The sequence below is a fragment of the Muscardinus avellanarius genome, assembly GCF_963383645.1.
Source record: "Muscardinus avellanarius genome assembly, chromosome: 15".
Classification (NCBI taxonomy): Eukaryota; Metazoa; Chordata; class Mammalia; order Rodentia; family Gliridae; genus Muscardinus; species Muscardinus avellanarius.
In genome coordinates this window covers 41,627,428-41,641,092 of record NC_137801.1, presented here as the reverse complement: position 1 = coordinate 41,641,092, position 13,665 = coordinate 41,627,428, and the positions used below count along the sequence as shown (strand labels likewise).

At 36.2% G+C, this 13,665-nt stretch overlaps 1 protein-coding gene across 2 annotated transcripts in view; it reads left to right on the top strand.

The window, feature by feature from the left end:
• FBXO11 (F-box protein 11) overlaps window positions 1-13,128 on the top strand; it is a gene marked incomplete at both ends in the record, with an annotated part of 98,874 nt that extends 85,746 nt beyond the window's left edge. For both annotated transcript variants that reach the window (XM_080711679.1, XM_080711678.1), the window contains 12 exons: window positions 903-1,120; window positions 2,570-2,655; window positions 3,429-3,523; window positions 6,065-6,187; window positions 6,268-6,353; window positions 7,607-7,683; window positions 7,773-7,916; window positions 10,902-11,012; window positions 11,597-11,704; window positions 11,962-12,070; window positions 12,809-12,907; window positions 12,999-13,128. In XM_080711679.1, the coding sequence (XP_080567805.1) occupies window positions 903-1,120; window positions 2,570-2,655; window positions 3,429-3,523; window positions 6,065-6,187; window positions 6,268-6,353; window positions 7,607-7,683; window positions 7,773-7,916; window positions 10,902-11,012; window positions 11,597-11,704; window positions 11,962-12,070; window positions 12,809-12,907; window positions 12,999-13,128 (1,386 nt within the window). The remainder of the gene's footprint in view (window positions 1-902; window positions 1,121-2,569; window positions 2,656-3,428; window positions 3,524-6,064; window positions 6,188-6,267; window positions 6,354-7,606; window positions 7,684-7,772; window positions 7,917-10,901; window positions 11,013-11,596; window positions 11,705-11,961; window positions 12,071-12,808; window positions 12,908-12,998) is intronic.
• Window positions 13,129-13,665: the final 537 nt, after the last annotated feature.

Here is a 13,665-nt window from a genome sequence, read left to right as displayed (position 1 = left end):
GAAGTAATTCCTTCATTGATCCTCCCTCCCTCTTCCCCTAGACCTCCCTGGCTCCACTGAGGTTTCTTCTCCATTATAGGAAGTCCCTCTGGTATCCCCCATTACTCCCTAGCTTGCACATACTAAAGAAAACATACGGCCCTTCACTTTCTGTGACTGGCTAATCTCATTTAACATAATGTTCTCCAGGTCCATCCATTTTCCTGCAAATGACATAATTTTGTTCTTCATTATTGCTGAGTAAAATTCCATTGTGTAGATTTGCCACAATTTTTTAACCCACTCATCTGTTGATGAACACCTTATGTTGGTTCCATAATTTAGCTATCATGAATTATGCTGCTATGAACATGGGTATTCATATATTACTGTAGTTCTCTGATTTTCAGCCCCTTTGGAAATACACCCATGAGTGGTATAGCTAGAGTCAATTTTTACAAGTTCATTTGTTGGGACTTTTTTTTTTTTAGGTGCTGGGAGTCAAACCTCTAGTCATACACATGCTAGGAGACTCTGCCACTGAGCCATTCCTGTTTGTTGGGACATCTTTATGGCAACCAGGGTTTATTCTCTTTTAATACCTTAAGTTTTTTGTTAATATACATGTACACACACACATACACAGTATTTGTACTTAATTGCACTTATTAAAAAGATCTTTCCTTTTCTCTTTCTTGTCTTTAAATGTGCTCAGGCAAATTAGATGATTTGTAGTTGTTTGTTTTACTAAAACATTTAAGTCTGTTTTCATATTTATCATTTGAAGTTAAGTGTATATTTTTATTCTTAACTTTAAACATCTCAGAATCTTCATTCTGAGGTTTGCATTAAAAAATTTTTCAAGTGGTATTTCATTTTGGAAAGTAGCCCTTACCTGCAATTTTAATTTCTATATTTTTCAGGGTTACTTTGAAAGTTGCAACATACACAGAAACAGGATAGCAGGCTTTGAAGTTAAAGCCTATGCTAACCCCACAGTGGTTCGATGTGAAATTCACCATGGGCAGACTGGAGGAATATATGTCCATGAAAAAGGAAGAGGACAATTCATAGAGAATAAGATCTATGCGAACAACTTTGCGGGTGTATGGATTACCTCAAATAGTGACCCAACAATAAGGTATTTACATATAGTTATGGATAGAAATTGCATTTTCACTTCAGAGTTTGTCTTATAAGTCAAAGTTTTTTTCCTAGATATTTGACAACTATAAAATAGGGAGTTTTTTGAATAAAAAAAAAAACTCTGCATCTGAATGAGTTCACATTTGATTTTTGGCCCTTTTTTTTCTTTTAAGTGATATGCCATACATATTTTATGAAGAATTGCAGGTGCTGCTGTGGGTTTTTCAATTTTGTTTATCAGACTGTGTGTGTGTGTGTGTGTGTGTGTGTGTGTGTGTGTGTGTGTGTGTGTTAGAGACACACACCAGACACACACAACACACACACACACACACACACACACAGACTCAGGATAGAACCCAGGGACATTCTGCCTCCCCATTTTATTTTTATTTTGAAGCAGCATCTCATTAGGTTGATGAGAGTCTCACTACTTGCCGAAGGTGTCACCAAACCTGTGATCCTCTGGTCTCACCCTCCCAAATATGCTAGGATTATAGGCGTGCACCACCATGCCCAGCCAAACTGTATTATAGATAACTAAATAGGGTTATGAACCTAAACAGTTTTGTCTTCTCTTTTTTCTGAAAGTCAGCAGATAGAATAACTCAGGACACTAATTATCTCAAAGATTTTTGGACAGAGAAACTAAAAATACCAAAAGTCAAAACTATAAGCTGTCACTTTGTCTTAAATTCTTACAGTTCCTACCACTCACTCTGGTCACAGTGAGAAAGCAAGCACTTTCTAGTCTTGGCAATGGCCACGACTGTGGTCACAGAACTGTTATAATTTAATCAGAGAGAGGATTTTTTTTTTTTTAAGGTCTGGGGATGGAACCCAGAGGCATTTGACCTCCAAGCTACACCCCCTACCCAATTTTTTATTCTTTATTTTGAAACAGGGTCTCAATGAGTTGTGGAGGGCCTCACTAAGTAGTGGAGCCTGGCCACAAACCGTGATCCTCCGGTCTCAGCCTCCCAAATGCTGGGATTACAAGCATGAGCCACCATGCCTGAGAGGATTATTTTTAAATGTCAATTTTTATTTTCCTTTGGCTCTTATGAAAATATATTGTGGAATTTCCATCTTAATAATTCATCAAAATTTTCTGGATCCACTAAAAGAAATTGTTTTGAATGTTTTAAGGGGAATTTTTAAGAATCCTATTTTGGGGCTGGGGATGTAGCTTTGTGCTAGAGCCCTTGCCTAACATGGGTAAGTCTCTGATCCCAGCTCTGGGAGAATAAAAGGAGAATGTTGTAGTAAGTGATCTTAGGTACTAGAACTAAAAGAATTTAGAACATACTCATCAGAGTATAATTTTACAAATTATCAAAGTGAGTCCATAAAAGCTAATTAATTTGTAACATGACTGTCTTACAGTTGTACGAAGTAAGCTTTGTTAACTAGATGCTACTATTATTATGTCACCTAATTATAGGGGGAATTCTATATTTAATGGGAATCAAGGAGGAGTTTATATCTTTGGTGATGGACGAGGCCTTATTGAAGGAAATGATATTTATGGTAAGTGTATAGTTTTGTTCTGTAGAACTTGTAGATTAGTCTACCTTAAGTGCAAAAATGGATCTAGTTTCTTTAAATTCTCAGTAAAGGTTATTCTGTGATACTTACTGACTTACTCATTCACTGAGTACCTACTGTATAACAGAGTCCCCAGTGTATAGTATATAGATATACTACATAAATATTACCTTAGCCTCGAGGAGTATCTATAGTTTCCTTAGATTTGCTTCATTACTTAAAAATCAGTTATTTCTACACTTTGAACTAACCAGAGATTTCTCATTAAAGCTGTAGAAGCATCAATTCAGAAAACAATTATTAGATGTCTATGTGCTAGACACCGTCAATAATGTTCCTGTGCTCTCTGTTCTGTTAATTTATCTGGATATTTACATAAAGCTTATGAAGTGACAGGCACTGTTTTGAGTACCTTACCTGAAATAACTCAGATAATATTGGCATCAAACGCATATAAGGTTATTAACTATCTCTACTACTGATAAGGACACAAAAACACAAAGAAGCTAAATAATTTAGCCAAAGTCACATAAGCTGGAATAGAATTCCTGGGATTCAGTACTTGGCTGCCTGGCTCCAGAGTCTGTATTCTTAACCACTGCAACCTTCTACATCTGTTTATACTTTAGTTCCCTTAGTTTTGTCCTGTAATACTCACTAGAATTCTAGTGTAAGAATTTTTACTACTAAAATAAAACTTACCGTGTCCCCACTATGCTCTAAATATTGTCATTGTAACTTTTATTTTTAAATAGGCAATGCATTAGCAGGAATTCAGATTAGGACAAACAGTTGCCCAATTGTTCGACATAACAAAATTCATGATGGCCAGCATGGTGGGATTTATGTGGTAAGTTAATAAATACAATTATGTGATCTAGTACTTCAAAGCCAGGGAGCAAAAAGGGTTAGGGACTCCATCTAACTTTAGGTAGACCCTGTTCAACTTTTGGAGTATGAATTTGTAACTGTAATATTTATACAAGAAATAAAGCTCTTATTCTTTCTGCCAGTATATGAATGACTTCTCATTTTATAGTGTGTGTAAAGTTTTATGGGATTTAATCAGCAGCTAAGTAAGTTTGGGTTTGGGAGACGTACTGTTTTATTAAAGCCTTATTAATTACTGGCAGTATGTGCTAAACTCATGACAACTGATTGGTAGTCTGCATTATATTTGTTACACTGGAATTTTTATAGTGTTACTGTATAAGTCTGAAATTCTACAAAAGCTTTAAGTAAAGCTTATAATATCATTAAAAGCACTAGTAGCCAGGTGTGGTGGCGCATGCTTGTTATCCCTGTACTCGGGAGGCTGAGACAGGAGGATTGCATAGGTTTGAAGCCAGCCTCAGCTACTTAGGCTCTCAGCAACCTAGTGAGACCCTGTTTTCAAATAAAAATATAAAATAGGTCTAGGAGTACCACCAGTACCACCAAAAAGAAAAAAAGCACTAGTAATATTGGGCTTGAATATTTTTTCTTCTTCTTCTTTTTATTTTTTTTTTTTTTTTTGGTGGTACTGGAATGGAATTGAGGGGCTTTCTACCCCAGGCTACACTCTCAGGCCTATTTTATATTTTATTTGGAAACAGGGTCTCACTAAGTTGCTGAGAGCCTAAGTAGTGAGGCTGGCTTCGAACCTGTGCCATCCTCCCGTCTCCGCTTCCCAAGCGCAGGGATTACAAGCATGCGCCACCACACCTGGCTATATTTTATCTTCTGAAAAGCCAATTTTCTTTTTTTTTTTTTGGTGGTACTAGGGGTAGAACCCAGGGGCTTTCTACCTCCAGGCTATACTCCCAGACCTTTTTTTTAATATTTTTATTTGGAAATAGTGTCTCACTAAGTTGCTAAGAGCCTCACTAAGTAGCTGAGGCTGGCTTCAAACCTATGCAATCCTCCTGTCTCAGCCTCCCGAGTACAGGGATAACAAGCATGCGCCACCACACCTGGCTACTAGTGCTTTTAATGATATTATAGCTTTATTTAAAGCTTTTGTAGAATTTCAGACTTATACAGTAACACTATAAAAATTGTTTTGAATGTTTTAAGGGGAATTTTTTTTTTTTTTTTTTTTTTTTGGTGGTACTGGGGTTCCTGGAAGCCCTCCTTCCTCCGGGCTACACTCCCAGACCTATTTTTATATTTTTGAAACAGGGTCTCTTACGCCAGCACGGCTGGCTTCGAACCTGCGCGATCCTCCTGTCTCCGCCTCCCAAGCGCGGGGATTACAAGCGTGCGCTACCACGCCCGGCTTAAGGGGAATTTTTAAGAATGCTATTTTGGGACTGGGGATGCAGCTTTGTGCTAGAGCCCTTGCCTAACATGGGTAACTAGGGGATCCTCCTGTCTCAGCCTCCCAAGCTCGGGGATTACAAGCGTGTACCACCACACCCAGCTGCCAATTTTCCATTTGAATTTGTTGAAACACAATTACATTTCAAATTTTTGAAAGCTGTGTATTAGTCATGTGACTTCCTGTCATGATTATCTGAAACTATTACAACCGATTCATGTAAATTAATATTAAAAAATCCTTGTATTTTACTAGGTATGATTAAAAAATTTTTTTCCATTCTAGAAATGGCCCATGTCTTAAATTTTCTGCTAAAAGTAAAAATTTTGGTAACATAAATACCTTTTTTTTTTCTTTTTTCTTCAGTACTGAGGTTGGAACCCAGGGGCATTCTACCTCTGAGCTACAACCTCCAGCCCAATTTTTTATTCTTTATTGTGAAACAGGGTCTCACTGAGTTGCAAAGGGTCTCACTAAGTAGCTTGAGGCTGTCTACAAACCTCAGGGATAGCACGCCCAAGTTTAATCCCGAGTGGCACAAAAATAAATAAATGTATAAAACCACATAAAGAACAGTATAAAAACCTTGGAAGCTTAAACTTAGGACGTTAGGGATGGGAGTATAGCTCAGCAGTAGAGCAATAGAGGCCCCAAATTCAATCCCTAGCACCAAAAAGAGAACAAAATTACCTGGCTGAAGAAATAAGAATTGAAATCTTTTCATAAATATCTTTAAAAGGAGGAACTCCTCAGCAAATTAGCAAGATTCTCAGGAACCTAGCGAGACCCTGTTCAAAAAAAAAAAAAAGAATATGTGGAATCATGGGGAAATGTGAATGATACACTGCTAAATAAAGCAACATATTATAAAACATCTGCTACCATTTGATCTCATTTTTGTTTAAAAATATAAGTTAAATAGATAAGTAGATGATAAATTGATAGGTATAATATTTCAATATATCTTGATATTATAGTTGTTACATCTGGACAAAGGAAATAAAGCTTTTTACTTCTTTTTCTTTAAAAAAAAAACAAATAAAAGGAGGAACTTACAGAAGATATATAGTAACCAGTGTAACTTTTATTTAGCATGAAAAAGGACAAGGCGTAATTGAAGAGAATGAAGTCTATAGCAATACTCTGGCTGGAGTCTGGGTGACAACTGGCAGCACTCCAGTACTGAGGAGAAACCGGATCCACAGTGGCAAGCAGGTAGGATTAGTCTGGACTCTTGGATAAGAAATATTGCTTTGTAAATGCTTATAACTTGAAAATTTCTTTTTAAATTTTAGGTTGGTGTTTATTTTTATGACAATGGACATGGAGTGCTAGAGGACAATGATATCTATAATCATATGTATTCAGGGGTTCAAATAAGGTAAATATTTTCACATCTGTTTTTCTTCGGGGAAGGGACTTGGGAGGGTGTGCATTATATAGAAGGAATTTTCTTATTGTTTATTTTTTTCTTTTTGGTGGTACTGGGGGTGGAACCCAGAGGCTTTCTACTTCTGGGCTATACTTACCCAGACCCATTTTATATTTTTATTTGGAAACAGGGTTTCACTAAGTTGCTGAGAGCCTCACTAAGTAGCTGAGACTGGCTTCGAACCTGCGCGATCCTCCTGTCTCAGCCTCCCAAGCACGGGAATTACAAGTGTGCGCCACCATGCCCAGTTAATCACATTCTTTTAACATCACTAGACTTTGTCAGAATGTAGCTTTTCTTGGTCTAGGTGATGACATAGGAACCATTGTATGCCATTAGGAGCTCAGTTCATTGTTCTGCTGTTCCCTGCAAGTTATAGCTGCCTGTACATCTGCTGTGTCATTGGTACTCAGTAAAATGGGAGCGACTATTTTTAAGCTATTTGTTAGTGGTGTAGCTACTTGGAAGGCTGAAGCAGGAGGATCACAAGTGAGTTTGAAGCCAGCCTGGACAACTTAACACGACCTTTTCTCAATAAAAAATAAGGGTTGGGGGTTTAGTTTAGTGATGCAGTCAGTGTTCCCAGATTCAGTCTTCTGTGGTGAAAAAAATTTTTTTTGAAAAATTAATTTAATTTTGTTTTTGTGGTACTGGGGATTGAACACAGGGGCATTTTACCTCCAAGCTCTACCCTCAGCCCTATTTTATTTTTATTTTGAAACAGGGTCTCACTAGGTTGATGAGCCTCTACACACTCAGGCTGTCCTTGAATCTATGATCCTCCTGTCTCAGCCTCCCAAGGCTTATAAGCATGCACCACCATGCCTAGCTTAAAAATAGTTTTTTAACACCTTTCTTATATTTTACAGTTCTAGGAACTCTGGTAGTCTTAATGACCATGTAATTCAAGCCTTCATTTTACATGAGGGGAAAACATTTAACAAAATAAGTTATTTAATCTAACCCAATTGGTTTAGTTTACATCTATAGTGTAGCAAGGTGTTATTTCTGTGGGAAGTACAAGATAAACAAATTAAATTAACCATCTTACTGATAGGCTTTTCAGAGCATCATCAAGGACTCTCTTGTTGTAAAGTTAATTCTTGCCACAATAAATGTGTATTTCTCTAATTACCTCATTTAACATGGGATATGGGAGTAGAAGCAATTGAAATAGTATATTTTTCTCATCTTATTCACAGGACTGGAAGCAACCCTAAAATTAGACGCAACAAAATTTGGGGAGGACAGAATGGTGGAATTCTAGTTTATAATTCTGGTATGTTTGATTTATCATCACTTTCTGTATGTTAAGAGACTTAAGAAATACACTGTCTAAATAATATACCTAAATATTTGCATTTATAGGTTTAGGCTGTATAGAAGACAATGAAATATTTGACAATGCGATGGCTGGAGTCTGGATTAAGACAGATAGTAATCCTACACTAAGAAGAAATAAAATCCATGATGGAAGAGATGGTGGCATCTGTATATTTAATGGGGGTCGAGGTATTGTTGTTAATTTTGCACTAGTGAAAAACCCAATTTTCCATTATTCTTCCATATCTCTAATGATCAATGACATTGCTAATTAATGTTATAAATGAATGAATTTTCAGTCTTTTTTCTTACCAAATTGAGATGGTTTAGGGTATTTGTGCCTACAAGACAAATGTTTGCAGTATTTGTTTTTCTGTAGCCACCTTGACTCTGCTGGTTATCAGTAAGGTCTTTTTAAGAGAGCAGAATTTTACATCCTTACCCTGGACCTTTCATTATTCAGAAGTGATATAATAAAACTTAAAGTTATGGAAACTAGGTGTGAGAAATATAAGCGTAAAAATGTCTATAGTAAACAAGTATTGGTGTTGAAACTGTTTGTTGGAGAATGGAATTAACAAAGCCAAAGTGTGACTGACTTCATATCCATAAGAGTCAAATCATTTTGCATTGGGGCAGAAGTTCCATGGTGCTTCTCACAAATGCTTGCTGTTCAGACAGAGATTGGGGAAAAATACTGTATGCAAATCTGTCACTGTTCTGAAAATGTCAGTAACCCAAAATTGTACATTGTCTCCATACCAAGACTTAGTAAACAAAATTTATCATAGCAAAGCAGTGGAGAGCCCATTAATGGCATAGAGCTTAGCATCTAATAATTAAATGAAATTATATCTCAGGAATCTTTCCAAGGTACAGTAAGGACACAAAATATAGAAAGATTGGTTTTAGTTACAAGGGGTTGAGAAATGGTTTGTGTGGTGAGATCACTCTTCAACTGTGTCTTGAAAAATGAGTAAGTGGAGGGGGGTAGCCATTCCGAGTGTAATTTTACTTTTTCTTGTTATGTAAATACTAATTAAACACCTCTGTACCAACCACTGTGATAGAAATGCTAGATAAAATGGTGAATAAAACACTACTAAATCCATGTTAGTCTAATGGAGTGGCACATTGTAAAAAGTCAAAAGTAACTGGATGTGGTTCAGTTAAGGCAAAAGATACTGAAAGTTGAGCCTAGAGAATAGGCAAGGTCCAAATCAGAAGAGGTTTTCTACCAAATCAGAAGAGGTTTTCTACGTGCAATAAGGAGTTGGACTCCCATCTTAGTAATAGCACTTGAGGTGTTAGCATTAGTATGCAAGATTAGAAGCACAGACTTGGAAGCTGTGTACACTTATAATTCCAGTACCTCAAAAGGAGGATTACAGATTTGAGACCAACCATAGCAATTTGAGACCCTGTTTCAAAAACAAACACAAAAAACTGAAAAGTTCTGGGGTAGAATGCCCCTGGCTGAATCCTAAGTACAAACAAAGGGGAAAAGAAAAAAAAAGTAAGAAAAAAAAGAAAGAAAAAAAGAGTAGTAGGGATTGGGAAGAACTTGAACTAAAGTGTGTGTGAGGGTGAGAAAAGGGTAAAAGTGGGAGGGCTTCTGCTCAGGCATTGAGGTTTTGTGCTCAAGCCCAAAACCAACAAAAAGGGAGAGAGCAGTGAAATGTGATACTAGGTGAGGTGATTACTAGGTAGTACCTTTCAGGAAGATAAGGAATAATATATAGAACTGTTATGTGGAAAACAGTAGTATATGGTTGGTTTTAAGCATACTGACTCTTAAGGTCATCCTTGGGTTATCCAAACTGGTATAACCATAAGGTGACTAATTATACTAAGTCAAAGAAACATTGTTAAGGATTGGCAGCAGCCTAATAGTTGTGACCATGGGAAGATACAGATTGTTTAAAAAAAAAAAACTTTCCCCAAATTTAGAGGTCAATAGTGTGGAATACTACAGACAGGTCAAATGTCTACAGAGATAAAAACATTTCCTATATTCTGAGAACAAAAAAAACCCCACCAGTATATAGTAATATAATTCATTGTATATAAGGTTATGTAGTATTAGCTAGTACTTTACTACATATATAAGGTTCTGTAGTATTAGCTAATACTTTACTATTGAGTTACTTAATCCTTAATAATAACCCTATGTGCCCATTTTGCAAATAAGGAAATGGAGACAGAGAAGTAACTTGCTTACTCACATAGTGGGAGAGGATTCAAAGACCTAGTCTGATTCCTTGGCCTGCTTATTGTCACACTGCCAGATTAGTTATGAAAAACCTCCTATAGGAGGTGACCTTAGGAGGAAAGTGCAGGAAATTCCAAGAAAAATACAAGCCAAAGGCAGCAGGGACAAAAACATATAGCACATTTAGATAACAGATAACATAGTAAGACAAGTTGGTTCAGAGAATATTTTCACAAGCTTTAAATGGCAAGTTGACTTAAAACTTTATTCTGGGACTAGATGGAGTAAAGAAAACTGATCAGGAAATTATTATAGTAATAAAGGCCAGAAATAAGGGCTCACCTGAACTCAATCATAAGACAGTTTCTAGAAATATTTCAAATTAAAGCTGGGCATAGTGGTGTGCACTTGTACAAAATCCTGGCATTTGGGAGGCTGAGACCAGAGGACTGCGGTTCACGGACAGCCTCAACTACTCAGTGAGGCCCTTGCAACTTGGTGAGACTCAGTTTCAAAATAAATAAAAAATAGGGTTGGGGTGTAGCTCAGAGGTAGAATGCCTCTGGGTTCCATCAGGAAAAAAAAAACATATATATATATTATGTATATTTTATATATATATATTTTTAAAAAAATATATATATATACACACACATTTCAAGTTAATGCATCAGTATTGAGAATCCACTACATACCAAGCACTGGGGTTAAAGCACTAAGTTCAACATGCTTCCTATTATGGAGCTTAGATAGAATGCTCTGTCATTTTTAGCAGTTACTTGGCTAAATCTTACCTTAAATGCCTCTAAATTACTAATAAACTCAGTTTGGCTGAAAAAAAAAAAAGTCCTGTAGATTTATAATGCAATTAAGAGGCTAAAAGGAAACCTAAATACCACCAGCAAGGCTAGTAAAGTTTGTTGTATGCATTAGCCTTAATCAAAGGAAATATTTTATTATAGGTCTCCTTGAAGAAAATGATATTTTCAGGAATGCTCAAGCAGGTGTACTCATCAGCACTAATAGTCATCCAGTCCTAAGGAAAAACAGAATATTCGACGGATTTGCTGCAGGTTTGTATTTTTTTTCTTCTTACCTGTGGCTTGTTTACAGTTCTGTACTCTTACGTTTTCTGGTACATGCTATCTAGTTATTAGTGTACAATGTCTGCTGTGAATCATTTATAAGATACAAATTCTGGATTCTTCAGCTCTACACCAAATATCTCAGAAATGCTAATATAAATTGGGATAGAATAAATGCAGGCCTATACTATGTTATGGTATCACTAGGAATATAAATCCAAGCCCTCTAACCCCACATTTAAGAATTTTAAGTATCATGTGTAGGTACTTACTTTTAATTATTTAAAATAACTATTTATCTCCTTTTCTCTGTGGTAGGTAAACTAGCTGCTACCTGAACTTACTTACTTCTGGGCACCTTTGTTTGCAAAGCAGTTAAAACCCAAAAGTTGAGATGTAGCTATGGCCTAGCATGTAAGAAAGTTAGAGAGTAGTTATCAGCACTGAAATGTCAACGTTACTGTCAATGATTCAGATATTTGCTTTTTAGACGTTAAAAGTGTTAATGTACTTTTTATATAAAATAAACTGTTGAAAGTGATGCATCTACCTGTTTGTAAATTTTACTTCAGGTATTGAAATTACAAATCATGCAACTGCAACATTAGAAGGCAATCAGATTTTTAACAACCGATTTGGAGGCTTATTTTTAGCATCTGGTGTTAATGTAACAATGAAAGGTATGTTGGAGCTGTTTACTTATGTCATGAAAAGGTAATCAGAAGCTGTTGCTTTTACATTCCTTGTACTCTCCAAACTTAAAGATTTGAGAACTGCTTTGAAAGAAACAATTTATAAATTGGAGTAGCAAGGAAAATCCATTTCCATCCTTAGGTTTCTAATATATATAATTGGCTGGCTTCATTTATAAAGGTATTGAAGTTTTAGAACAAGTTTTTGTCCTTTAGATTTTTACTTATTTTTTCTTTTATTACAGATAACAAAATAATGAACAATCAAGACGCCATAGAAAAGGCTGTTAGTAGAGGCCAATGTTTATATAAAATATCAAGTTATACCAGCTATCCCATGCATGATTTCTACAGGTATATTTCTAAATTATTTGAAAAGATAGTGATTCCCTTCTTAAATTGGCAATACCTAGCATTTTTTGGCTGTTTGCCAGTGGAAAGAAACGATAACAAATTTTTGATACCCACCTTGGGTTCTATGTTGACTTTAAATAGGTGAAATTTAGTACTGTGAGAACTGGTGTCAAAATATGGAGGGGTTTTGTTACATACTGTTTTCCAAGGAGTTTGAACTTAAAGCTAACATTAGCAGTAGATCCTAGTCTTATGGATGAATTCTGACCTCCCTCTTCCCTTGATTGGGCTCAATGATTCCTTGATGGGACCTGAGTTTTTTTTTTTTTTTTTTTTTTGGTGGTACTGAGGTTCCTGGAAGCCCTTCTATCTCCGGACTACACTCCCAGACCTATTTTTACATTTTTATTTGGAAACAGGGTCTCCTAAGCAAGCGCACGCAGCTGGCTTCGAACCTGCGCAATACTCGTCTCTGCCTCCCAAGCACGGGGATTACAAGCGTGCGCCACCACGCCCGGCCCGAGTTTGTTTTAAACCAAAAGCTCTAATTGCCTTTGTAAGATAGTAAATTCACTTTACTTCTGAGTTAATGTGGGCTGGAACCACAAAATCACCACTCTATATTTTGGGCCCTCTTATAACCTATAGGTTAATATATAAGTGATCCCCCACCCAAATGTGCAATATTTTGAATTATTAACATGTTCAAGAACAATAATGTAAGGTTTTGCTTTTTAGATGTCACACTTGTAACACCACAGATCGAAATGCCATATGTGTGAACTGCATTAAGAAGTGCCATCAGGGACATGATGTAGAATTTATTAGACACGATAGGTATGTAGCGCACTTACTGCTATGTTACCCAATTTTACCCAATTATTTTCCCCTCACTTTTCCTAATTTTTGGGTTTTCATTTTGCTTTAGGTTTTTCTGTGACTGTGGTGCTGGAACACTGTCTAATCCTTGTACATTAGCTGGTGAACCTACACACGATACAGATACACTATATGACTCTGCTCCACCTATAGAATCTAATACATTGCAGCACAACTGAATTCCTTCCCTAAAGAAAAAGTCCTGCCATTCTAACATCATAACTTAAAACATTTTTTTTGGAAGAAGATTTAAAATATTTGCCCATGCTACAGGAAGAGACTGTATTAAAAATGGATATACAAGGTCAGTTGACACTATGAAGCTCAAGCTACCAAAAAGAAAGTGGCAATATATTGACTCAGGATCTCAAAGCTGGGTGTTTTAGCATTACTGTGTAAAGACTTTTGAAGGGACAGAAGTGAAGAAAATAAGCTGCAATTTTGTACAGATACCAACTTCTGAAAAGCTGGTGTTTTTACAACTAGCATTGAATGCAGTCCAATTTGCAGTAGTAATCTTCAATAGACAAGCAGCTTTGTTGCTGCCTTTATGGACATGGGTACCAATTGCTTTTGTAATATGGTAAAAATGTGAGCTAGCACTTCTGCGTTTCTTTTGATTTTTTTTAACATGTATTCAGATTGAGAAATATTTTAATGCTTTAATCTCATGTAGTTTGTTTTTAATTTCAAGCAAAATCTTATTGTACTTGAAT